We start from the raw sequence: 26,492 nt of genomic DNA, 5'->3' as shown, positions 1-26,492 counted from the left end.
GGGGAACTTACTTCATGCATCTATGGTAAAAATGCATTCATCTGGTTCAAAATCAAAATGGTATACCACTCTATGGCATAAGACCATATGGTCAAAAGGGTTATTAATAAGTATGCAAATCTAATTACATTGTGCAATTTTGGGTGGTTTTAATTTTTTTCATTAGAGAATTTCACTGTAGAACACTCTGCTTGACACAGGTAAACAGCTTCTGCACAACTACTAGGGCTGTGCGCCAGTGAATCAGAGTAGTGCTGTTAGCCTTGTGTAACTTGAAATTCAAGGGTATTGCAGCTTATCACATTAGGGGTCACCATTTCCCTTTCACAGAGTGACATATTGAGTCAGTCATAATGGCGTAGGATATCAGGTCATTTTCAGGAGGGATGTTCTATGATTTCTGCATATTGGAGTTTTGTAGGCAAGACATATGGATACAGGTGGCGATGTTGTACATATAATTTTACTGCCTTCTGATGACAGCTGATGACAGTTTGTTGTTAATGGCATTGATACAGAATTGGAATTAATGATGCAGGAAGTGTACTTTCAGAACACCGCTCATGACAGGAGGTGTCAGAGGAACTTTGGTTAAGATATATGGTTTATATAGTCGGATATGTAATGCAACATATAGTTTCTTTTCCCAGTAAACATGCATGCCAGTGAACAAATCAACAAATGTAAAGTCATCTGAGCCCAATCATTTTGTGTGGCATAACTGGTACTGCAAATATTTGCTTATCATGACATCCTGGAAATAAATCTATACTGTGCCCTCATTAGTACAAAGAAATGCTGTTTTAATGAGAAAATAAGCACTTAAGAGGAGAAATTTGTTCTATTTGACACATTTTGTGTGATTATCATGAAGCTTCATGAAAAAGATTATCATAAAGTATTACTTTAAACTGTATATACAGTGAGGACATTGAGGTTAGGACGAAGCTAATGCAATACCATTAATAATGCAAAAGCCAAATAAATAAATAAATGGTGTCTTGGCTATAAAAGCCAGTATCACAATAATGAAAATACTTGATACCAATACACAGTATATTGCTTAATTCTTTGGCTAGGTTCATATGAATTGGTGAGAATGTTTGAGACAAAATCATGCTTTGGAGCTTGTTGTCGCTTGTCCAGCTGTAAACAGGAAACAGGAACTCAACAGATGTGTATGTATAGCATAATATTATTATACCATAGATAACCAACAGTATGTGTTTTATATCACTATGTTTTCAATACCATGCTTTCATTTGTTTTCAAAGCTTTGTTGCCTGAATGAGAAATGTTAGAGCATTTATACAGCTCTATTAGAGCATTTATACAGCTCTATTATCAATGGTTGCTTTGGTAAAACTACCTCCTCTGCATAACAAACCTCCCAAAACTTTTTCACTTCTTTCTCCTCCATTCAGTTCAAAGTAAATCTTGTTTCTGACCTCATATTCTTGGCCAGCTTGCTCTGCTTTCAATGTCATCAGTTGCAGCAGCCTAATGGCTTGAGTATTATGTTGCAGATATCCTGCCTAATATACCCCTCCGACTCATCTCAAAGCTCATGTTACGGAACGTTTGTTCTGAAGGGGAACACATTAAAGATAACACAAGCTTTTCTCCTGAAACATTGAGGTTCTCACACTTGAGCAAACCTCTTTGGCCTTTTCATTCTTAGTATGTTGTTGATGGCAAAACATTAAAGACATAGTTGTACTAAGCCTGTTGACTGATTCACTGCTCTTTCAGTGAAGTAAGATAATGTTCATTACAGTTCTTTACCCACAGTTGCTCAAAGATAGTCATTTTAACAAATATAGAAATGGGTTACACAAAACCATAAACTAGTGGGTTTTCTTGAATAATGTTAAACATGTAACTCACTGGGTCATTCTGACTTTGTTATTGTTTTTACTATGAGCACCCACACTGAAAGCCTGTAGTTGAGGTATAGACAGCTACCTAATTATTCAGCCCATAATGAGGCCTTGAGGTCACCCCTGAAAAGTTATTATTAGTGGCCTCTTAACTAGGCTAAAGTCAGTGGTTACATGATAGCATATCACTTGGATTAAATAATTAATTTGGCAGAGTTTTAAGGGATGGCCTTAAAAACCTTTCTTTAAACCCATGACCTGATTTGTGCCTTTCCAGTGTTGGCACAGATGTATTTGGCAAACATATTTGAACTCCTGGTTTAGAGTTTGCATTTAGTGTTGCTCTATGCCAACCTTTCAGAACCACATTTCTAAAAGATGGCTGAAAACCAACTATGTAATTTTTACCCTGACAGGCTACATCTTAAAAATATAGTGCATTAGTTAGTGCTCTCACCTCTATTGATAATGTGAAGTATTTCTAATTGCACAGATTAAGTTCTTGAAACTTGTAGGTAACAAAGACATTCTTGAAATTCAACAGTGATTTATCTTGCTATATAAAAAGAATTATGTATATGTTGATATATATCTTTTTGTACATTAGTCTGGCATTTGTTCTCATGGCTCCAAGGTTTTAACACAATATGACTTAGAAGGATGTGTTAGCTAATGTAAAACCAAGTTAGATGAAATTTATCATGGGAAGATACTATGATATAAAATAAGCAATTTCAGTGTTTATCCACAATATCATATGCAAAGATTTATGAAAATGCTAAGTATGAAATAAAGAATTTGAAAAATTACTTGATTCCCTTTTGTTACTTAAAAAATTATATTTTTAAGAGCCATTTTGGCATAAAATGTCAAATCAAGGGTCTCCTCTGTTACTGTATTACTCAGGACTCTACTTTCATCCATATTTAGGGTAAAATGAGCATGTCTTGGCAGAATGTTGCTCTAGAACTGAAATTGTCCTCTATTATTTGACATGATGAGGAACAAGGAAATACTCTCTACTCCTCATCAGTAGTTCTACTCATGTTTTGTAAAATCAAGGCCTGATTATATCAGAATATATCATGATCATGTAAAAGTAGCATGATTCATCTTCTTAGAGGGCATTTCTGCTGCTTAGGTTAACATACATATAAAAGCACTCCTTAAAATTCCGAGGATCAAATGACAGTGTTGATCAAGAATCTGGTTTATTATTCACACTTAAAAAAAACCCTCACACATTTAATACATTTGCAAATAGATTTTGCATAATTTAAGGCACAGATATTACAAAACCCTTTCTCTGGACCAACGTCAGTACAGATGACATGTACCAGCATTGTTTTTTTATTCACATTGTATGTAAGAAACAAAGATATATTCAATACAATTGTAAAGATTTAAAAACAAACCCGCTTATGAAAAAGTCATCAAAAGTCACTTAACTACATGTGGTAACAGGCTCAAAAAAGGAGAACAAAACAAACATACAAATAAAAATAACCCTGGATAAGTCATTTAGGTATTCATGCAAAGAAAAAAAAGAAGAAAAAAAAGCATGTATACATGCATGGTTACACCCAGCAAATCTTTTTTTTTGTATTTACCTCTACGGAAGGTATGTCAAGAACCTATCCGCACGGTTCTTAGCACTCCTACCATACTACGGCAAACTACTGGCCATATATTGCTTTGTGGCCATGTCGTATGAAGTTCCAGTGTTTTTACGGGGCAAGTCACCGAGTCGAATTTAATATGGGTTATACGATTAGATGTTTAAAAATGCAATTTAAATACATATATCTTTTGAATATGTCACAAATCAGTAGTTAAGAGTTACTTATACCATAGAAAAATATCCTGAGTCAATCAAACCTGAGTCTAATTTGCACTTTCATGCAAACTCCTGCTAGAAAACAGACATTATATGTATTTGTAAATAAGATTTAAAACAGCTAAACAAAATGTCATAGCTTCCTCAAACCTTACAATGTATAAAAGAATAAACCATTTTTTTTTAATGTTTTTTTTTTTTTTATCACCAACCTATAGAATTCCAGCATGAACAAGTAAAAAAGACTTTAGTATGAAAATGTGGAAGAATGGAACAGTTGTACCAGTTTATCAAGGATTCTGAAACAGAATGACATTTTTCTATTTCATATTTTCATTGCAAAGACTGCAGACCAAAATCATGAACTTGTAGCCATGACAGACAATAGTGGATGAGCCCTTTGTTTCCAGTGATTGTTCACTTCCAGTGAGTAGTCACAAGCACAAGTACTTGCAAGATACTGGATGGAGGATATGTTCATACAAGTTGTATAATTTGTCCCATCTATGAAGACAATGTGCAAGTTTCATATTAGAAGTGAGTTCTTGGTCTTGATCAGATGGAATGTAGTCTCAAGAAGAGAGGTCTTGAGCCCCTCAGAGACATCTAGTCACAACAATGTTACTGTGGATTTGAGTAATGGTGTGGGTTCCAATGGCTCCCCATACTTGTCATCCTGCAAACATGCCCCTGCAGCATCTGCTAAATATCTAGTTAAGCATTTAGCTGTGGTTATGGCCAATTAATTCACTGCAGAACTATTTATCACCAAACATTTATGAACCCTAGCGCCTCTAGAAATTCTCTAGAAAAAATGACAGAACCCCTGAAATTGGTCCCTCAAGTAAGAGGCGGTACAGTTATTACCCAGACAAAAAAGAAGGAAAAAAAAAAAAAAAAGATGCCATACCTTATCGAATGCACAGGCAGTAAAAATTGTAAAAAATCTAATACAAAAGGACATCTTACCAAACACAGTCCAGGCTTTGTTTCAGTGGTCTAATATTGTAAATAATCTGTGCTGGTGTTATGCCAACACGTATAATGTGTTGAAGTGAAATAATGTGATATCTTTAAACAACAGTGGACAAGAAGGCAGCTTGACATTCCAACTCTTGAACAGATGACGGTCATTTTTAAAGGAGCAATATGTCATTTTTATCACCAAACAGTAGCAAACAATATTTATGAATTTTTTTTTTTATATATATAAAGTGCAATTCCCATAAGATGAATAAAATGAACCAGTTCATACTCAATTGAACAGGTCTCCCACATGGAGGCAGCCATGTTTAAAATAGATTTAGCACAGAACTTAGTACAGTATGGCGGCATCATAATGTGTAGAATCACTGGAAAATTACATTGCTCCTACAAACAATTTAAAGGAGATATCTTTAAGCAGGTTAGATTAGCATTTGAACTAAGATGCATAGTTATACCCTCTCTGTAGACTTGAACCCACAGATGAAGACCCCTGCTTTAGAAAATTCCAACATTTAGAATATCCAAATAATTTAAATACCACCTACGCTTTACGAGTAATGCTATTGCATTAAACCTATAGATGGCAGATTCATCATTAAGTAATCTTCATACTAAACAGTTGGCAAAACACACATGCATGCCAAAGTAACCAAAGTAATGTTTCTAAAAGACAAAAAATGGGCAACGTGAAAAAGCTGTAAACATAAAGGCTACAGTGTATCACAGAAAATCTTGTTACCTGTTTTTTCTGAGTCCACTTGTACCACCCGTCTAGTACCAACAGCAGTGGAAATACAGCATTAAGATTAAAAAATAAACAAATAAATTCAGCAATAAGTGGATAAATTAAGCTAAAAGAAATCGCAGGGTAGCAACGAGTGGTTCGGTGAACTTTCAGAAGTACCTTCATAGGTAACTGACAGTATCATAAGCAAACTGGAATCGTTAATGCCTCCTCCGGCCAGTTCAAGAATGACTCAGAAGTTTTGCTGTCGACGCTTCTTGGCCTCAATAGCATCAAGAATGGGCTGGCGTTTGGCCTGGTAGCGCTGGTGGATCTCCTCAATTTCCTGCTCCATCTGAGGGTCCAGAGAAGCCAGACGTCTCCTCAATTCCTCCACACTCCAGGAACGCATCTGGATGGATAAATTACAGCAAAGTACCATAATGTAATGAATTATTCAATAATATGAAAGTGGAAAATATTTTACAATTACGTGAACACACAGTACTTCAGTAGTAATTGAAACCAAAGCTTAACCGTACAGGGGCATGCAATACATTTCCTGTACAAGACCTCCCAAAAGATTTTCTAGTGGCCTTTATGAGCATTCTGCCACTATCTATTGCACCAATCAATAGGATAAAAATATCAAGAGCATCTCCATTCCAAATGATCTTTCTGCCTAGGAGAGTGGGCTTCAGACTAACGGTGTGTCATATTAGAGGAACTATGGTAACTGCTATTGTGGCGTCTTCTCTTTTCAAAGGAAAAAGTTCACTAGAACCAGCGTGTCACACAACTCAACTCTGTGCTAAGTAACGGCATTTATTTTGAACCTAACATTAGAGACTCGAGACCAAAAAACTCAGCTGGTTTGGATTTTCTATTTGTTTACTCAGATAAAACATGATATTCAAGACAATATATAAAAAGGGATCCAAGTCTTAAATATAGGGTCCATCAAATAGTAAAACAGCTCTTTGTACATCAACATTTTCTATTTACCTTGTATGTGTCAAATCCTGTGAAGCACAGTATCTTAATTCAGGTAGGAGAAATGTTATAGCAAAAATGTCGCAACATTCAGGCCATGAGCTGAAAGTGGTCTTTTGATCATGTTTAGACAGGGTGAACATGACAGTTATTTTGCTGGACACTACATTCAACAAAAAGGTTTGGAATATTAACATATTCCCAAGACGGTTTTGGCAGTTTGAAATGACCTTAGTTAAGACAGAGATAAGAACAAACCCATTTCCTGCACCACATGTGACACCATGCATATTGTACTACTTGTGGTAAAGCGTGGTGTCCATTCTAAGACCTCACAGTTAATTGAGATCTCACAAACACATTAAGTGCTGATGAATCAGGACGTCTAAAGTATACAACGGCAATATCAATAAATACAGAATGTTGTAAGTAATCTTAGATCACAGGGATATGAATCCTGAAATTAACAAAATGTAATTTAAAAAGCTAGGTTTCCCCCCATACATTCTAAGAGAAGGCTTGGGTATTTCTGGAAAGGCTAACTGGAGATTTAACTGACGAGGGACTCACTCTCCTAACTGCCAGACATTATGACAGGCAATAGAAATTAATATCAGGTAAATTAACTAGACTGAAAGGGCAGAGTGAGGCACTGAGGCAACTTATCATGTAACCTCCAGAAAAATAACGATTCTTAGAAAGTACAATTGACAAGAGGCCTTGGTGTCTAGCAAAGTGATGTTTTCTCTAGGACAACTACACTGAAGTAAACACAAAGGCTGACATACACATATACAATCAAATGCATTCACAAGCCAGGCCAAGAAAATTCTTGGAACAGTTTCCACAGTAGATCTGAGTCTAAAAACACCATCAGCAATAGTCATGGACCATGGACTTATTCCTTACATTGGAAATGGGAAAAAGAAAATAAATAAATCTGTCCACTTGTGGACAAGACTCATTTTCCAAGACTACTCCTATGCTGTGCACTCATGCATTATGTAGATATCTACTCCAGCTCTCAACCAAAGCCTTAGTCCCACAAGAAATTATTTAATGCAACTAGCCACTACCTTGGGTTCAGGGATGTGAACACAATTGACTCCAAGCTCTGGAAGCAGCTCAACAATAAAGAAGATGAAAATCTTAAAATGTGCAAAGCATTGTGCTATAGTACCACTCAGACGAACAGACATAAATCAAACTGAAATACTCATATTTGATTAATTTGTCTTTGTCAACATAAAATCTAATTTCTATGGGCACATTGATGCTTTCTGGACATACAATAATCTGCCACCAAGTATCAATGTTAATATCTTCTACAATTCAAAATGAGATTTGATGTACTTCAAGCAAACCAAAAACATATATTTTCAGGTGACTGATTCATGAAGATTCATATAGAATTCAAATCCCCTTTTCATAAATAATAATCCAAAGGCAGATGAACTAGTCAGACTAATAATAAATAAATCTGTCTGTAACCTATCAAAAGTTCATTGAACTGAGCTCATGCAACATAAACTATCAAATTAAAGGTGCCCTTCAATTTCAAATCCAAATGTGCCAGTACCAAAACAACAAATTCTGTCACTGTGCAATTACAGACTTTAAATGCCTCTTATGATGCAATCTAGCAAAAGGCCTGTGCTGTAGCTAGAATTTTAGGTCCAGTCATTCTGTTGCATTTATGTCACCATCCACACCTTTCCAACCACTACAAACTCCTAAAACACAATCACTTGTAGCAAACATCCCAATTCTATCTATATATGTGTTATATAATAAAAATAATTAAATAAGATATTGGTCAACAAATCAATAAATGTTACTTACTGTGTCTATGTTCTCTTCTGCAGGCAATTTACGACTGTCATTGTCACTGTTTTTGATGGCTTCCTTCTCTTTCTGTTCAAAATACTCAAGGAACGATGGCTTAGCTTGATGTACTGTTTCCTCATGGTCTAGAAGCAAACAGAACATATACACACACATACATTGCTTAGCTTTGCAAACATACTGAGAAGAATAGACTTTATATCATAAAGCAATATTTTCAAGCAGGTATTAAAGCTGATCTACCAGTCTGCTGAATTCTGAAAAAAAGGAGAAAAAACTGCAGTACAAGTCTTTTAGCACTTTTTTAAATAGAGATTTTAAAGCATGACAGGAAGAAACAATATGACAATTTACAGTCAGGCTTCCAGCCTGATCCATCATTTGTATAAATGCTCCTAACCAGCAATGACTATGCTTTTTTTCCTCAACATATCCTTGTGTGTATTTTTGACCGTGTCATGATACCACAGCCCTCCAAGCCACCCACTGAACAAAGAACCTTAGCTTATCATTTATTCAGGCTGTTTAATTATTCAGTTATTTCAGTATCGTCTTCCCCCTGCTCTTCAGTACTCCATACAGAATATGTGAACCAAGGTACAGAATAACATAGCACCTGCTAACTTTGACCTTTTTACAACAGCAACACATACGAATGGGAAAATAACCGGTGATGGTCAAAATCAGCAAAATGTAGTCTTTATGTCTTTTGACATGAGTGGAAAGCCCTGAACATAAACTCCTGCTTTTTAACGAGGAGCTTTTACAAGCTCCTAGTACTTCTTACACTCCTAACAGCTTATAAGCCTGATGTATATTTGCACTTACATGTTTTTGGGGATGGCAAAATATATAAAAGACTAAACCTTCCTGGCACTCAAGAGCAATGCTACCTACGCATCACCAAGCTGTGACACTTATGCAGTCAGAAATTCAGTCACCCCAACACCACTCACCTGCAGGTGCACCAAGCTCAGTGATCAGATCCTGGAAATGTTAGACTCTTCACTAGCAGGTAGGCTCATGAGGCACCACAAGTTTTGTGATGACATCTCAATTTAGAATGGATTTATTGAGGAATTTAGGTAAGCCGTGCAATGCTTACATGCAAGGACAGTAAAAGAAACAAGGAATAAATCCCACTTTACTTATGCTTTACTTATCTGAATACAAGGCCTTTTCCCACAGTTGTGGCTGTTTCCTCAGGCCATATTGCTGATTGGAAATTCATAGTCGCATACCTCTCAGCTACAATCACAACATCACATTAGAAGAGTTTCCCATTCCACAGTATATACTTTATAATTATTTGAACCTTCTCATGCAAAAAGTCTTACATCTGTACACGACAGCCTAATGGTTGGTGGGTTTAATGCTGTGCACTGGCAATATTAGACGGCTCTCATTTGTAAATGTATAATACAATTGCTAATGTACTAACCATGCTAATGTTAATTGCTACCTAAAGCATGGCTGATTGACTGATTTGCTAGTGTACAGAAATAGTAATTTAATTTCCAATGCAGTACTGTGACTGTAACAAAGTGTCCAGATACTCATCTATAGCCAAGAGCCTCAGATTTTATGACAGATTTAGATTTGATGTTATTCTTGAAGTATGTAGACCAATCCAGACCACACATTCTTGCATAAATGTTAGAGGTGACGCTCTTGGTACAGATCTATACAAATCAAATATATTTCCATTAGAGTGGAGCGGGAGAGTGCAGGTTTACTTTCCAAGGCTGATTGATCGGGTTCATTTTACAGACAGCAAGGTGTCTATACTGAAACAGGAGAAAGCACATTTTAAGTGCTTGAGATGGCCAACAGGGATAAAACTACAGTCTACAGTTTAAGAACTGATGCCACTGTATTACTATGGTATACCATGAGCTTCAAAGGTTGGCCTTTGGTCAAAAGTCTGCCTTTGGGTTAGAGCCACTATGACGGAGACAGTCACTTAGGAAGGTTAAATGGGTGCTCTGGCTGCTATGCCAGAGAGCAGGCTCTTTGGTCCGGTGGTCAGAGCTCATGTTTACCTCCCACCCCTGCTGTGAGGGGATGGTATAGCTCAATGTGAGGACTCCCTGTTGAGGGCCATGAGCATGGCCCTGATGGAAAGGGCAATTGTGCACTGAGGGACACAGTGTCATGCCCAGGGGACACTCTCCAGAGGTAAAGGCATTGTGACAGGGACTGTCACCCTCAGAAGAGGAGGATGGTGTGAGGGAGACCATCACTTAGGAAGGTTAAATGGGTGCTCTGGCTGCTATGCCAGAGAGCTGGCTCTTTGGTCCGGTGGTCAGAGTTCACATTTTCCACCAGTCAGCCCTGGGTTCAAGTCCTGGGGAGGGTGCACAACACCTTCACAAGGTTGAACAATGAGGTCTAGTATTCAAGCCCCAACTCCGCCTAAGATCACTTTTAAACCAACGCAAACATCTCATCAGACGTAAACACACGTTGTCCTCACTGATGACTAAGACAGTACACAGTCTCACTGACAGTATCAATGGATGCTCCGTGCCACCAGTTCCAGATAGGCTTTATGCACAAAAATCCAATACACCAACAACAATCACAATCCCTATAGCTGCGTTCCAAAGCCTAGGCAGCACCCGAGGTAGAGCGGGTACTTGGTAGGACTGTCCCATGAAGACTCCTTCTTAGTAGCCTATTGGTCACACATATGGAGCAGTCTAACAACGCTGTGTAACATCACCAGAAAGGTCACGCCTCTTGCAATTGCAGCAGGAAACATAGGAGGGATCTTTTGAGAGAAAATGGAGCATGTAGAACTTCAACCTAAAATGTTTATTGGGATTAACAAACTACCAATAAGTAAAATGTATGGTAGCTTGGTTAGCATTTGGTATAGTAGCTAGCTAATAAGCCAAAAAAGCTTATGTGGTATGATAAACTACATATATAGGTGCATCTCAATAAATTAGAATATCATCGAAAAGCTCATTTATTTCAGTAATTTAATTCAAAAATTTGAAACTAGTATATTATATAGATTCATTACACACAGAGTGATCTATTTCAAGTGTTTATTTCTTTTAATGTTGATGATTATGGCCTACGGCCAATGAAAACCCAAAAGTCAGCATCTCAGAAAATTAGAATATTATATAAGAGCAATTCAATAAATTATTTTTAATACATAAAATGTTGGCCTACTGAAAAGTATGTACAATATAAGCACTCAATACTTGGTCGGGGCTCCTTTTGCATGAATGACTGCATCAATGTGGCGCGGCATGGAGGCGATCAGCCTGTGGCACTGTTGAGGTGTTATGGAAGCCCAGGTTGCTTTGATAGCAGCCTTCAGCTCATCTGCATTGTTGGGTCAGGTGTCTCATCTTCCTCTTGACAATATCCCATAGATTCTCTATGGGGTTTAGGTCAGGTGAGTTTGCTGATCAATTAAACACAGTGATACTGTGGTTATTAAACCAGGTATTGGTACTTTTGTCAGTTGCTGGAAAATGAAATCCGCATCTCCATAAAGCTTGTCAGCAGAGGGAAGCATGAAGTGTTCTAAAATGTCCTGGTAGATGGCTGCGCTTACTTTGGACTTGATATAACACAGTGGAGCAACACCAGCAGATGACATGGTTCCCCAAACCAACACTGATTGTGGAAACTTCACACTAGACCTCAAGCAGCTTGGATTGTGTGCCTCTCCACTCTTCCTCCAGACTCTGGGACCTTGATTTCCAAAAGAAATGCAACATTTACTGTCATCTGAAAACAGGACTTTGGACCACTGAGCTACAGTCCAATTCTTTTACTCCTTGGCCCAGGTAAGATGCTTCTGACGTTGTACCTGGGTCATGAGTGGCTTGACAGAAGGAATGCAACAGTTGTAGGCCATGTCCTGGAAACATCTGTGTGTGGTCGCTATTGAAGCACTGACTCCAGCAGCAGTCCACTCCTTGTGAATATCTCCCCGAAATTCTTGTATCACCTTTTCTAGACAATCCTTTCAAGGCTGTGGTTATCCCTGTTGTTTGTGCACTTTTTTTCTACCACACTTTTTCCTTCCACTCAACTTTCCATTTATATGCTTGGATACAGCACTCTGTGAACAGCCAGCTTGACAACTGTCAAGTCAGCAGTCTTCCCCATGATTGTGTAGCCTACTGAGCCAGACTGAGGGACCATTTAAAGGCTTAGAAAACCTTTGCAGGTGTTTTGTATTGATTAGCTGATTAGAGTGCGACACCATGAGTCTACAATTTTGAACTTTTTCACAATATTTTAATTTTCTGAGATACTGATTTTTGGGTTTTCATTGGCTGTAGGCCATAATCACCAACATTAAAATAAATAAATGCTTGAAATAGATCACTCTGTGTGTAATGAATCTATATAATACTTTTTGTAATTATTAACTTTTTGAATTTACTGACAAATTAACTTTTCGATGATATTTTAATTTATTGAGATGCGCCTATATATAGCTATATACTTTTGATTAAAATTAATTAAAGCATTCTACCATATATTTTATCATCCATTTCACACTTTAAAAGGTAATGAAGCTGAATTCAAGTATGTGAAAAAGAAATTGCATTTTAAAATGAACTCTACTCTGGAGGCTTCATCGCGCAGAACGCAGGCTGCATTTCTAGGCCCCTTCACTTTACAACATCATTCCATGATGCAGCGTCTGAGAAACACGGCCTAGGCTTTTGAATGCAGCTTGGATTTACCCACTGCTTTGCCCACACACAGCCATTCACTTCCTAACCCACAAAACCCACAATGGCCTCCCCAGGCCACAACCAACCTCACTGGCATTCTTTATGCATACTCAGTGCTGCCAAATCCATATGGATTTTACCTACTATGCCACTAAGCATTCACCAACTCAGCAGACCCATACTGAACTCCCCCATGACTAATGCAATAGAAAGCTTCACTGGCACTATTGATACATGCTCAGTGCCATCGGTTCCATCTGGATCTACTATATTAGACATGATAACGGCATTACACACAATATTCTCATTTGCCCAGTCCTCCATGTACCTGAAACAATGAACACCTCAGCTATTTCATCTGTATAATGCATTTCTCTAACCAGTCTGTGCTCTCCTCATCCACAACCACTAACTAGCTCTTTCAGCTACTTGATAATTCCTTTACTGCTCCCCTTAGGTTACAGCCTCTAAAACTAAATTCCACAAGCAAAGACGTGGCAGAATTCGCTACAAATCCACTAGCATTTATCTCTACTGGCCTAATATAAACCTACTACCTATGTTCTCTCACCTCAGCCACCAAGTCTGCGTACTTCATCTTCTTCCTTTCAAAATCATCATCAACCACATCCCGAAATTCTTAAGTCTATAAAATAAACAATCCCCTTACTTTCAGAGAAAAACACCATAGCCAGCCTCAGTGTAGTTAAAGCAATACACTGTGGTACCTGTAAGTTTTTGTATCCTACATCCACTACCAATTTCCAGTCTCATGCTTCAACCCAACAAACTTAATCTATCTATTCAAATCAGTACTATAGTTAACTTCTATGCACTTATTATCGAATAAACATGCTAAAGAGCCAAGCATTCGATTATGCCTTCACACATATTGTGCCTGCGACAAACTAACCTTTAAAAAATGATTCTTCAGCGATCCCAATCCCCCATATAATTTACAAGGATCTTCAGCTACCCACTGTCCAAAGTTTTGTGGAGTTGGAAGGACACTGAAAGTCACCGCAAGCAAAAAACTCACATCCATCGCCCACAACTCTATACAATATTGTCCACGTCTCTAAACTGTCCAATGAAACCACTGTCCTCGTTTTCTTTGTGATGCTACTGTTGCACGCTGTGCTTTTTCTTCCTTTTCATGAATGAAACTAGCAATCATCCACCTTCTTTCTGGCAACGTGACCTTATTAAACACTTTCCACGAATCACTTGACCTAAGCCCAGCCCTTCCACTTTGAAACTGACTGACCAACTCCCTGTGCTCCAAAGTGCTCTTGACTAACTTCACCACCACTCATAAATTCCACTTTCATCCTGCATTTGAGACCAGCTCAGCAGATTTGTCACTACAACATTAGACCCTAATAAAATAATCTTGTGACTGACCTTAGCACATTTAAATTACTCAACCGAACATAGCACCCCTCACCCATACCATGCTGCACTACTTAAACACCATTGCACCCCCAGCCACTTCCTTATACCCATATTCAGAATCCTCTCCAGCTTCTCAACTTTGGTGACTGCAACCTCATAAACCGTCAGTGGAAACCTAACATGAGGCAGCGAGCTAAACTGGAGGCACTGCAATTTTAATTTACCTGGTAAAAACCATGTAAACCAGGTAAACAGGTCAGTGTTATTAGTACTCAGTCCTCAGCCCAACTTGCTATTTATCTTTTTATGCTGTACTATACCATTTACCATTTAACTCATCAGATTATTGATTACTCTTAACTTATCTTTATTATGGACATACATTAACTAGAAATAATTAATAAATAATATATTCTCAAAAAAATCTCTATATCCAAAGGGGCTGATGCAGCTGCAAATACAGGGGATGCAATACCGTTTGGCTTTAGGCAATAATGCTAAAGAAACAGCAAACTGGGTCCAACATTAGGACACAAGACATCCTGCATTTACCCAAATCATCAAGACAAAAACAATTTTTAATCCCATTACAGCACATGGACTATTTATTACAGCTTTAAAGGTTCAATCAAGGGTTTAGAAATGCATGTTTGTATAAATTACATTTAGCAGGCAATCCTGCCAATTCTTGAAGAGTACTCTTTTTAGATGCTTTCTTTTCCACAATACAACTTTTTAAGCTTGTAACATTCTGCCAACTCCATGGAGGTAGGTCACAGCCTCCCACCTTTAGCATGAGGACATTCTACGGTTGTTGCAGATAAAGAAGTGTGTGTGTGTGTGTGTGTGTGTGTGTGTGTGCGTGCACACACTCACGTTTCATGGTGCCTGGATCCTCATCGTCTGAATTTATAACCATGGTGCCGAGCTGCAACTCCATTGTGCCATCATGCTCGATCATAGTTCCTGGTGTGCTGCCCAGGGAACCAGCTGCACGGACGGTTCCCATGTCAGAAGCTCCAGCCCTCACCATTGTACCCCGATCCACTTCATCGTCATCCTATTACCACAGTAATTGTACAAAAGACTCAGGAATTGTCTGTGGATTAACTAGAGGTGAATTCGAATTTTCAAATAAAACAATAACAAAATTAATTACACAAATATTAACTTAATATTATTTATATTCACTTAAATGCCTAAATTAGGGTTGAAAAAAAGTAAAACAACAATAATGCAGTACTGCACTATAATGTTAATACACTGAAGTAGCATTCCCTTCCATAGGGTCCTTAAGCATTGCCCTTGTGTTCCCTAAATACTAAATCACATAGGGAGAGAATCAAAGGGATTAAAGGAACAGCCATTCATTCGGCATACCCTCCAACATCAAGGGACATTATTCGTGCCATGCCCGTTTTGTTTCTCTTGGCACTATTCCAACGGCCAGCTGCTGGGACTACCAACTCTTAAAAAAGACCAAACTTTCAGATAACAGTCTTCTGTCGACCTGTTACAGTGACGTACCGAGTTATCTTCATCCTCGGCATCCTGCTCTCTATGCTGAGCCTCCTGTTTTTTCAGTTTGAATTCCATAGCTTCCGTAATCAGTGTTCTCAGGACACTGTTGGGCTTCACACCCTTTATAAATGGGTGCTAAACAGGGAAACATGGATAAACACGCTGAATGTCAGTATCAATATGCAAGTCCTAGAGCTGGGAGCAGGGCTCCAGTGTTAACCACATGTGGTCTGTGTTCTAATGAGGCTGCACTGAAGCCACAGACTGCAGTCCAGTAATAGAGACATGATAGTAAAAAAATGTGAGCTGACTTTATACCGGAAAACATCCAAAACTTCACACAACAGCTCTTAGCCACCCTCATTATACCCGAGTATGCCTATCCCCCGTGTCAATAACTGCAATATTATTACAGGAAAAACTGAAAGAATGTATATTAAAAATATTACTGTACCCAAAGAGGACAGGCATAGAATGACAGTGAATCACAGGGAGTGAGCAAGACAGAAAGAACAGGGAGAAACCAACAGACATGCCTGTAGGAGCTGTGTGGCTGCTGCTCTGTTCTCAGGGTTTTTCACCAGGCACTGTGAGACAAAGTCCCTGAAAGGTTCTGACCACTGGTCAGGGTTCCGAAAGGTTGGTGGAGGATTTGTAGGAATCATGAATATTGCCTAGTTTTAGCAAGAACACAGGAAAAGACATATATGATTAATAAGAATGAAATGGTCGCTACACTCAAATAAACACATTATTTTCAATGAGGAGCACTTTGAAACAAGACAACAACTAAAAACATATAGTAGTTCTTGTTTATTTTTCTTTACTGTCTTTGGTTTGTAGTGATTATGCAGCTTTTTTTATTGTGCATTCCTTCTGTAAAATGAACTTTAGTCTTTTAAGTGAAGTATTAAAAAAATTCAACATATTATTATTACAATTATTATTATTACTACTACTACGTGTAACTATGGAGATCTAACGATGTAAATTTATTTTAGGTCAGTTTAGAAAACAAGTCAGTAGCACTTTGGCCACACTATGAATTTGCAAAGATGACAACTACAAAAGCAAAACTACACAACAGTTTTTTATATATATATATATATATAGAAAGAGAGAGAGAGAGAGAGAGAGAGAGAGAGAGAGAGAGAGAGAGAGAGAGAGAGAGAGAGAGAGAGAAAGAGAGAGAGGGGATCATTTACCGTCTTACCCTCATAGGATGTATGTCTGCATATGGTGGTTTCCCTTCAGCCATCTCTATCGCAGTAATACCCAGAGACCAGATATCTGCTACGCAGTTATAGCCAATCTCCTGAATCACCTCTGGGGCCATCCAGAAGGGTGTGCCTATGACTGTGTTCCGTTTTGCCATCGTGTCCTAATAGGAGCAGAGGGAAATGAGGTGATGGGGAGGTCATTTTATTCTAATTGTCTCTAAATTTCCTCAAGCAAAATTTGCATTCCATCACTTAAATCAACTCAGGATTATAAGATTTTTTTTTTAACTAGAACTGTTTTCTATGATATGCAAGTTGTACAGAGGTACACAAATTGTGTCAACAAAATTTGCTGTGCATAAAATGAGTGTTTCCCCTTACAGTCAGCTGTCCTGCAACACCAAAGTCAGCCAGTTTAGCTTGTCCCTCTGAGTTCAGCAGAATGTTTCCAGCTTTGATGTCTCTGTGAATCTTCCTCATGAAGTGCAGATACTCCAGTCCTTTCAGAGTGGATTGTAGTATAGCAGCTATTTCATCCTCTATTAACTGTAATGTGCACAAAAACATTGAGAAACACCATGACAAATTATTTGTGTTGATCACTGACCACTGGAACCATGAACCTTGTGTCTTTGCTCTCACTTTATGCAGTCACTTTATCAGATAAATGAGGGGAAAGCTAAAGTAAATAATTAGGAGTACTGCCTACAGCATATACAGGTAAATAGCTATTAAACACAGAGCTTATATAATGCACAGCATTTTCTAAGTCATCATTATTTCACTTTTTCCAGCAGATGAAATACAGATTTAAATTTTTTAAACTGGAAGCTTTAGGGAAAAGGGAGATTTTTTTTCACCGTTTTGTTGCGTTGTCTGATAATGTCAGACACAGAACCAGCTGCACAATATTCCATTACAATCCACAGGTCACTGTTCTTAAAGTAACTGCCATAATACTTCACAACATGTGGACTGGAGCAAAAGAGGAGAAAACAGTCATGGACCAGTTTTGTGAATTACAGCAAACCTAAGCAATTACTTTCTGGCAAATAAAAAGAAATGCAACAAAGTGAAGACCAATAATAAATTAGTTATAAGGCAAACAGGTGAGGGAACAAAAATGACTGTACATCACATCTGCAAAAAGTACAGAACAAACTAATCAGAGACCATAATACACTTGTTGCCATTGACATTGGCTTTAATGATTACAAACATCTAAAGTATAACATCCAGAAAACATAATGAATAAATGAATGGTGGAATGATGCAAGGCATCTTGACTGTCAGTGAAAAAACACAGAGCGAGAAACAGACAAACCTGTTGCATTGCTGCATAATAGAGATCTCTTTAATGATCTCTTGCAGGTCTGACTCCACAGGAACCTGCTTAATGGCCACAATCTCTCCTGTCTCTTTAAAATGGGCCTTGAACACACTGCCATAAGACCTGCAAAGTGCACAGATATCAATAATTGTCTTTCAGGTAAGTGACAGACCAAAACAGCATCCAAAAATTGTTGTACCACCATGTGCTGTAAGTTTAAGTTTCTTTAAGCAACATGTCTAGCCATCCAAGTGAAATTTTGCTGAACACTCAGGTAGGGCCATAATCTGCCCAGATTAGAATTCGCACTGCTTCAACAGTCACCAAACTCTTTAAGAGCCTAATGAAGTGAACTGGGACATGAGAAGCAAGTAGCACCAATGCCTCTCTATAACAAGAGCAAAGCTTCAATGCTTCTAAAAAAAACAAACATTGTATTTAGACAAACAATTACCCACAACAGTGAAAAAACAAAACAAAAATATGGTCACTTGGTACTACTTATTTAATATGAATACTCTCAAAGGAACCATTCAGAATCACAATAAGGACAGTGTTCGCAGTGGACAGACTCAGCAAGGATCTCAGAGACACAGATATCTCTTAAATGAGCCAGAACATTTTTGTGATATCAAGAAGGTGTGTAATCACCTTGATGATGTCTGACAGCTGACACCACTCCTTCAGTCTTAAGTTTCAAGTTCGGCGAGACAGGAGCATTTAAAATATATTGGGTAAACTAATCCAGAGGTATATCCAGTTGTATTTTAATCACAATAGAAATACTGCTTCACATTTCTGTGACTAGTTCTGTGTACAATATGTTGGTCTGGAAATACACCATAAATAGACTCTTACCAATATGTGAATCAATACATGCACAGCTATATCGATATTTTTAAGCATTTATATTCTTTACCCAGTGTGAACTTAAGGATGGTAGCACCTTGGGGGTGGGGGGTTATTATTTCAATTATTTCAACATTTGAGTTCTAATAATATTCAAAATTAAATCCTTTCTTGTTAGTGGGAGCTTAGAAGCTATTTGTTGTTATCAATTTATTATAAATAATAATAGTACTTTGGTAACATTCACCTTTAAAAAATTGTATAACCATCTTTTAGGAACATATCGTAATGCCCATATCATTATAGGCTACATATCGTATCAAAGTTACTGGCAATACACAGCCATATCTGTAACATGTACCATAACATTACTGTAATGGTTTCCTCCCCACCAGTAGACCGTTATGCAGTGGTGGCACTGCATGTGGCATTTGTTTATGCTCCATCTTGTGTCGCACATAAATTTGTTATGATTTCTCACCACGCCCCACTCAGGTGATGTGTGTAGTGCATCATTCTCCACACAACCTGTGGATTATGCAATTATGTTGAGCCTTTTATAAACGCTTTTTGTTTTCATGACTGTTGTCGGGATCTGAATGTTACATTGGCTTCTTTTGTTCTCATTAGTGCACTTATGTCAAATTTTGTTTTCCTTTATTTCACTAAACTCTTCAGTTGGATACTCTTCCTCTTTGCTTCCTCCTTGTTTCTGCATGTTCTTCGCCTGTGACAATTACATTTACCACAGGTGCTTTATTGAATGACAACAATAATGAAAACAGAATGACCACAATGGCAACAGAAAGAACACCAGAACACCCTACTACTGGTGATGGTGTTGTTTGCAGTGCGATTAAACAGCTTTTCAACAATCAAGATTTTCTCCGCCCCAAATGTAATCTGTTATGCATAATGTTAAACAGCTAGTAGATACAGCATCAACATTACAGTGAACACAATTCTGCTCTTTCACTTCCTGTTTCTCAACATCTGATGTGGTCATTCTTGTTAGCTGGTGTCCACCCACACACACACACACAATTTAGGAATCTGTATCTTATACAAAAACTGTTTAGCACTCGGATGCTATATATTTGATTCTGGCTACAGAAAGTTCCCCTCCATTTTTGATTCTTCCATGGGGAATTACCTTATGTTGTTTTTAGGAAATACTGAATGTGAAATGAAAATTATCTATTTCTCCAAACATGTTCAAAATAAACTAAATAGTTCAATAACAGGAAGAATAAACCCTCCAGACGTATTTATTTCACGGTGGACTACAAGCTATATATAGCAGACCTTTTACTGATATCATGCACTTTGTCATAGCCTTTTAGTTGTTACATGAGCAGTCTCCATTTCGAGGCTACTATAATGCCTGGTCATACCATCACACTACAATGGAATTTGAGTAAGGAAAAGCATGCTTCAAATACAAACATGGTTATTTTATCCAGTGAATCAAATAACTGCAGAGATGTGACAGGGATCCATTGCCTTATTCTGTCACATGTGGAAATAGAAAGAGTCCAACAATCTCCACAATGTCATTTCAGACTTTAAGGACAGATTCATCAAGATTACTGAACTCAAGGGCAACAGCTATTTGAGTTGACATTGTCAGTTTCCTAACCGAGTAGCAAAGTATCTCATCAAGGCATTTAAAGTGGCCTGCCCAGATCCAGCCCAGGATTTTGTGAAGCTCAAAAAAATCTGTTTTTGTGCATTTTACTGAAAGGCAAAATATGCATTAATTTATAGTTTGTCTTGAATTGATGTGAGCATTTTTATGCAAGTTATATACATAGTCACATGAACAAAGCTATTTATTTCAAGCATGCATCTAAGAACAAAGACTTTTTTACATCTGAGCTCTAGAAAACTAAAACTTCAAGGGGTCAACTTTTGATATTTTAATAACATTATATTGTCACATTTATGTCATGCTCACAGGAGATGTAAAAAAAAATGTTAACAGTCACAACTGTGACTGGTGGGATAGCTCGGTGCCTCATTACAAACATATAATTTGCATAGATTACAATTCTGTTTATGCACCCAAATGAGACAAATAAAATTAAGTTTATGACAAAAATGGCAAACATTTATATCTGGCTATTTGGTAGTTAGTACATAATACAAATGAACATATTTCTTCTTAATTCTTGCTTGATAGCTATATGATTGTGTATGATTTAAACTGAGGCAACTTTGATTCTGTAGTTTCCCACCAGTCACAACTGTAACCAAGAACAAAACTTGGATTTTCACCAACTTTTCCAAAACATTTTAAGGCATACTCTGTATCTTGTGGCTGTTCAAGGAGCAAAAATCATGAATTTACAGAGATGAAAAAACTGTAATTATATGGGTTAATATGCCATATACAGGACTCACCCCTCTCCCAGTTTCTCCAAAACATCAAACACTTCTTCCGGCTGCTTGGTCAAACTATCCTCACTAAGCTTCTTTAATTGCCTAAGGAGAAAAAAACAACACAGTAACAGAAACTGAGCAAATAAAAATATATGTAAACATCAGTATGAGGCAGCACTTTCTTGCACCACAATGCAATTATTGTTTAGAATGCATTTGATAATCACAAGAAATAAAGCTCTGAGCCTGACATAGAAAGTAAAATTTGATCCTAGCCATTGGTAATAAATATGTAATGAGGTAATGAGGCCTTTCTCAATGTTGGACTGTAAAAGTATATTTTAAAAGGGCCCTAAACAAGTATTTAACAACTTTAGCTACTCTATCTAGTCTACTCATTTTATTTTCCCTCTTACTCACACCATCACAGTGTGGATTCTGGATTATTTAGGATGGAATGCTCCATAAACCATAATCAAGCACTGCAAAAGAGAAAAATGCCAAAACAGCCATTCATACCAAATCACTACGATGTTCTAAGGTGACATATGTTTTAGTGATTTACTGAATAAGTCTTGGTAACTACATCAGATAAAAAAAAACAAAAAAACAACAACAACTTTAAAACGAATTATGATGGCAGGGACAAATATTTTTGAAACATTTTATTGGATCTCTGAATTTGTTTTGCAAGACATGGTCTATCCTTGTTATTTTGTAGATATTTATTGTTCAAGCAATGGCAAATCTGTCCCATATTTGTTCTGTATAAACATTAATTACCCATGTAATTCTGATATCAATCATATTACTTACAACGTTTACCAATATACTAGTTAAAGACTAGTGAAACACATCTACGGGTCTATTCCATATTTAACCACATAGAAAACGTAAACAGTACATTTGTACGTTCGATTAGTTGGATTGGGATATTTATTACAAAATTTGTACTCATGTGTGGCCTACTACGCTTTATACCTGTGGTTAACATGGCAAGAAATCGCTCCTAAACTACAATTTAAAAAAAAAAACGGAATTTTTCAGTAAAACAGCATCCTCTCGTAGACTGTTTGGTTACGGTCTTTTATCAAGGTCATCTAGGTTAGCAGTTTATCAACTTGTCTGTGTACATACTAGCTAGTTATCATACTTTGACCTAAAACTTTACCCTCCTTAAAACATTAGACGAAATATAGCAAGTAAGATAACCCAGCTAGCTAACGTTAGCTCCTCAAATTAAAAATAGTAACCCCTAAAAAATACGGGAAGACAGTCAGTTGGTTTGTGATATTAGTTAGTTAGCAAGGGGTGTAATGTGCCCTCAAAATATGGCAGATTTTAAATATTTCATGTATGTGTCTTTTCTGAGTATGAATTACTAAGAAAATCATAAAAAGATAAGCAAGCAGATTTAGGCTAGCTAGACAGCTACGATAGTGCGGGAAATAGTATGCTAAATATTTAGCTATCTAACTAACAAGCTAGCTAGCTAACTTTCTCAGGAAAGACTGTAGAGTGAATTTCGACATTTCAATGCGTCATAGAAATCTGCGAGTAACATCGTCAATAGATTAAATTATTTTCAATAATCTGTTTACCACATAAATACTGAACGTAGTTGACTACATAATTATTTGTAGCTAGGTTAGCTAATAGCTAGCTAGCGGAGTTAACTGGAGATAGCCATCTATCATCTTAACGCTAACTAACCTAGCTAGGTTAGCTCAGCGAGCTAGCAGACATTTATGGACAAGCGACTTGCGTTGTAGTTTTTTTAATGTTTAGCTAACTAAATGTATTGTTAGCTAGCTATCTAGTTAACACTTTTCAGACTAAAGAATAATTTACCGTCAATTTATATTCTAGCTATATTATTACACGTAAGGGAATATTACCTGCGAGGGTTGTTCCTTAGCTGTACCTGGTCCTTTTTCTCCATCATGACTTGTTGGCTATCCAGCTAAGGAGCGACATTTGAATCTAACTTTATCTAAAAACTTACTAGCTGGCTAACTGTATGCGGTCTCCAAGATAGTTACATACGCCGATACCGACCAAATAATGTTCTGATGTTTCCTAAATGATGAAAAGTGTAACTTCAATCATTGGTATTTATGAAACGTCCTATTTCCACACCAGTCTACCCGTGTTGAGTTCCGTAATGTCTGCGCGAGAAACAAAGTTGCCAGATGCCTCGAACAAATTCCCCTCAGATGCATATTAGAAACATTTCGTTCATTACACTAGACTCGGATTTTTTTTTTTTTTAGATCAGTTGAATTATCCACTCTTATCTGCTTACACAATTATCATAAATGCTTCCTTATTTAACAGTGTTTCTATACACTGCAAATAATTGTGAACTAAGAATTAAAAAGTGGGACTAAACAATTAATCCACCGTGAAATAAATGTTCTTAGCACCCATTGGCAATACACATGCAACTACAAACTGATATACTGTAACTGGACCTCTAGGCTATTAAAATTGATTAAATTAGACTGCAGTTCATACCACAGTAACTAAACATTCATAGTCAAATATGACTATGAATATTTGACTATTTGAGTATTTGAATATTTGAATATTTAACACAGTGTTGTTGCTGTACATGGTCTGATATAAGCAATTCTTGATTATGATTATGAAATATGCTTCATTAGTGCGTTGATGTTGACATCAACAATATTCAAATTGTGCAAGTTATGATGCTCCTTTAGTTTCAGTTGCTAAATGTATAAGATTAAATAAGTTATCTTTCCTGAAACTAATAAAGAGCTCCTTAATTGACATGATTTTTTTTTACTTTGACTATCTAATGTTTAGAGTAAGCGCTTCAACCTGGAGACATGACTGCTGAGCTCTTTTGGAATCCAAGCTAATGTTTTTTTTGTTTGTTATTTTTTTGAAGGGACGATTTTTGTTTTTACTCTATACTCCAGCACACGGAACTTTTAAAGATATTGGCCTTTTCATATTGGATCCACCAATTTCATTATGACCTTTCTGTTCTTGACTAGTAACGTGGTTCATACAGTATAGGGTCATTTTGGAGCATACTTTCTCACTTTATGGTGGTTTTGGTATGCTTGGCTAACAGCTAGCCTGCAGCAAACACCACTTTTGTTTCAAATGTGTTTGCGTTTTGACAACAGCTGAGCTCTTTTGAAATCCAAGTTTTTGTTTTGTTTTGTTTTTTTGAAGGGATACTCACTTTAAGTTTCAAGTTTGGTTTATTCGTCACATACACTTTATGAACCACACTGAACTGTTTTAAGGTCACTGGTGGATTCTCTCATCTTAATGGTGTACCACTTACTAATATTTGGCTGTGATCCCAATTACTTATCATTTGACACAGTGCGTGGCATTCGGGACTGACACTTCTTTGATCCCCAGTTGACAAATTCAAATGCTGAACTTAGAAGCAGCTCTTCTGTGGCTCACCTGGTAAAGCAGTTAGATGCAAGGTGCTAGCAACATAGACATATACATAGACATAGAAATATGCAACATAGATGTTATGGCTTTGGTTCCCAGGGAAGACGTACTGTTATACTGGTAAGTAAGTCAGTCTGGATAAGAGTGTCTGTTGTAAATGTATATATTGTTAGCTCTCTTAATGTAACTGCACACAGCACACAACATCTGCAGTGCAATTGTCCAATTAGTTTTGTCCCCATAAAATGTGAAGATTACGTTGTAAATGACTTATTCATTAGGATTAATCTGGTTTTTACATGCATACAAATTAAAGCTGACAGTCTATACTTTAATTTAAGTCATTGTTTAATCTTAGGTTCAATGTGCTGGAGTACAGAGCTAAACCTGACCAAAACTTATGTATTCAAAAATTCACGGTCCACACAAAAGATCAAGTTAAAAAACTAATTAAATAAAGGATATTCCAGTTTTGTTCTCTTACCGTTATCCACATAATACAAAAAACAAGCAAGGAAATGAATAGTGGCCTGCAGTTTTACTAGCAGCATAATAAAAAGCCAGAAAGGTGTTTCACTTTACACTGAAAATGTTGGTTCACATTTTAGTGAAGTAACACGTGCTTTTTTTTTTTTTTTTTTTTTTTTTTTTTTTTTTTAAAGTCATCCATGACTTCCTCTCTTACGAGGTAATAATTTGAGGTGACCAACAATAGGGAAGCTCAAAGAACACTTAGATAATAGTAGTCAGTAAATACCCACCAGCACTACTATGCAATTTTTAAAACTGGAGAGATGTTCCTTTCTGGAATAAGTTACAATTGTGTAGCAGCTAACCATCTCCTATACAAATGATGGGGTGCCCTAGACATCCCTAAAAAGATAAGATTCAGGGTATCCACACAACATGGCAACCCTGGTGAAGGTATATATTGAATAGCGACATTAACAGCCAGCCCGTTGTATTTGTATTACTAAGGTAAATAATGCCTGTTAAGCAATGGACTCTGCAACAGAGTGTGTTTGTGTGGATTCTGCACTTACAATAGGTAACCTGTTTTTGGAAGGAAAACTGACCTATACACTGCATCAGCACAATACCGTAATAAAGTTATTTCCTCAGGAAATTAAAGGAACCCACTGTACATGTACCCAACATGTACTATCTGTTGCTTTGTAAGAAACTACAGGTGCTGGATGTTAGACTTACACCAAAGCCATGTCCCAGTACCTAGAAATTCAGTTAAATACCCGAGATCAAACAAAACAGACACTGGGCAAGGAAAGACCATAAAGGGGATACATTTGCTCACATAAATGAATGGTTTCTGCATAAGATCACGGTCACCAAAGAACACCAGGTAAACAGGA

The 26,492-nt window shown here is 37.2% G+C and overlaps 1 protein-coding gene across 3 annotated transcripts; it reads right to left on the bottom strand.

Moving 5' to 3' along the window:
* Positions 1-3,066: 3,066 nt before the first annotated feature.
* LOC113574218 (serine/threonine-protein kinase 3/4-like) lies at positions 3,067-23,834 on the bottom strand. 3 transcript variants are annotated; one of them, XR_003410296.2, is made up of 12 exons: positions 23,577-23,834; positions 21,700-21,780; positions 18,442-18,570; positions 17,978-18,092; positions 17,499-17,663; positions 17,111-17,278; positions 16,434-16,571; positions 15,904-16,032; positions 15,253-15,436; positions 8,264-8,391; positions 5,609-5,840; positions 3,067-5,475 (listed from the first exon to the last, which is right to left on the bottom strand). XR_003410296.2 is itself a non-coding variant. In XM_027004985.2 (11 exons), the coding sequence occupies exons 1-11, from the start codon at positions 23,621-23,623 to the stop codon at positions 5,682-5,684; spliced, it is 1,443 nt and encodes a 480-aa protein (XP_026860786.1). In that variant the 5' UTR covers positions 23,624-23,834; the 3' UTR covers positions 3,067-5,681. The 3 variants fall into 3 exon arrangements, 2 of the variants coding, with proteins under 2 accessions (XP_026860786.1, XP_026860787.1); XM_027004985.2 differs by having other exon boundaries at positions 3,067-5,840; XM_027004986.2 differs by lacking the exons at positions 3,067-5,475; positions 5,609-5,840 and having other exon boundaries at positions 8,304-9,514.
* Positions 23,835-26,492: the final 2,658 nt, after the last annotated feature.

This window comes from Electrophorus electricus, chromosome 3, assembly GCF_013358815.1.
Source record: "Electrophorus electricus isolate fEleEle1 chromosome 3, fEleEle1.pri, whole genome shotgun sequence".
NCBI lineage: Eukaryota > Metazoa > Chordata > Actinopteri > Gymnotiformes > Gymnotidae > Electrophorus > Electrophorus electricus.
This window is presented reverse-complemented; position numbering and strand designations above follow the sequence as displayed.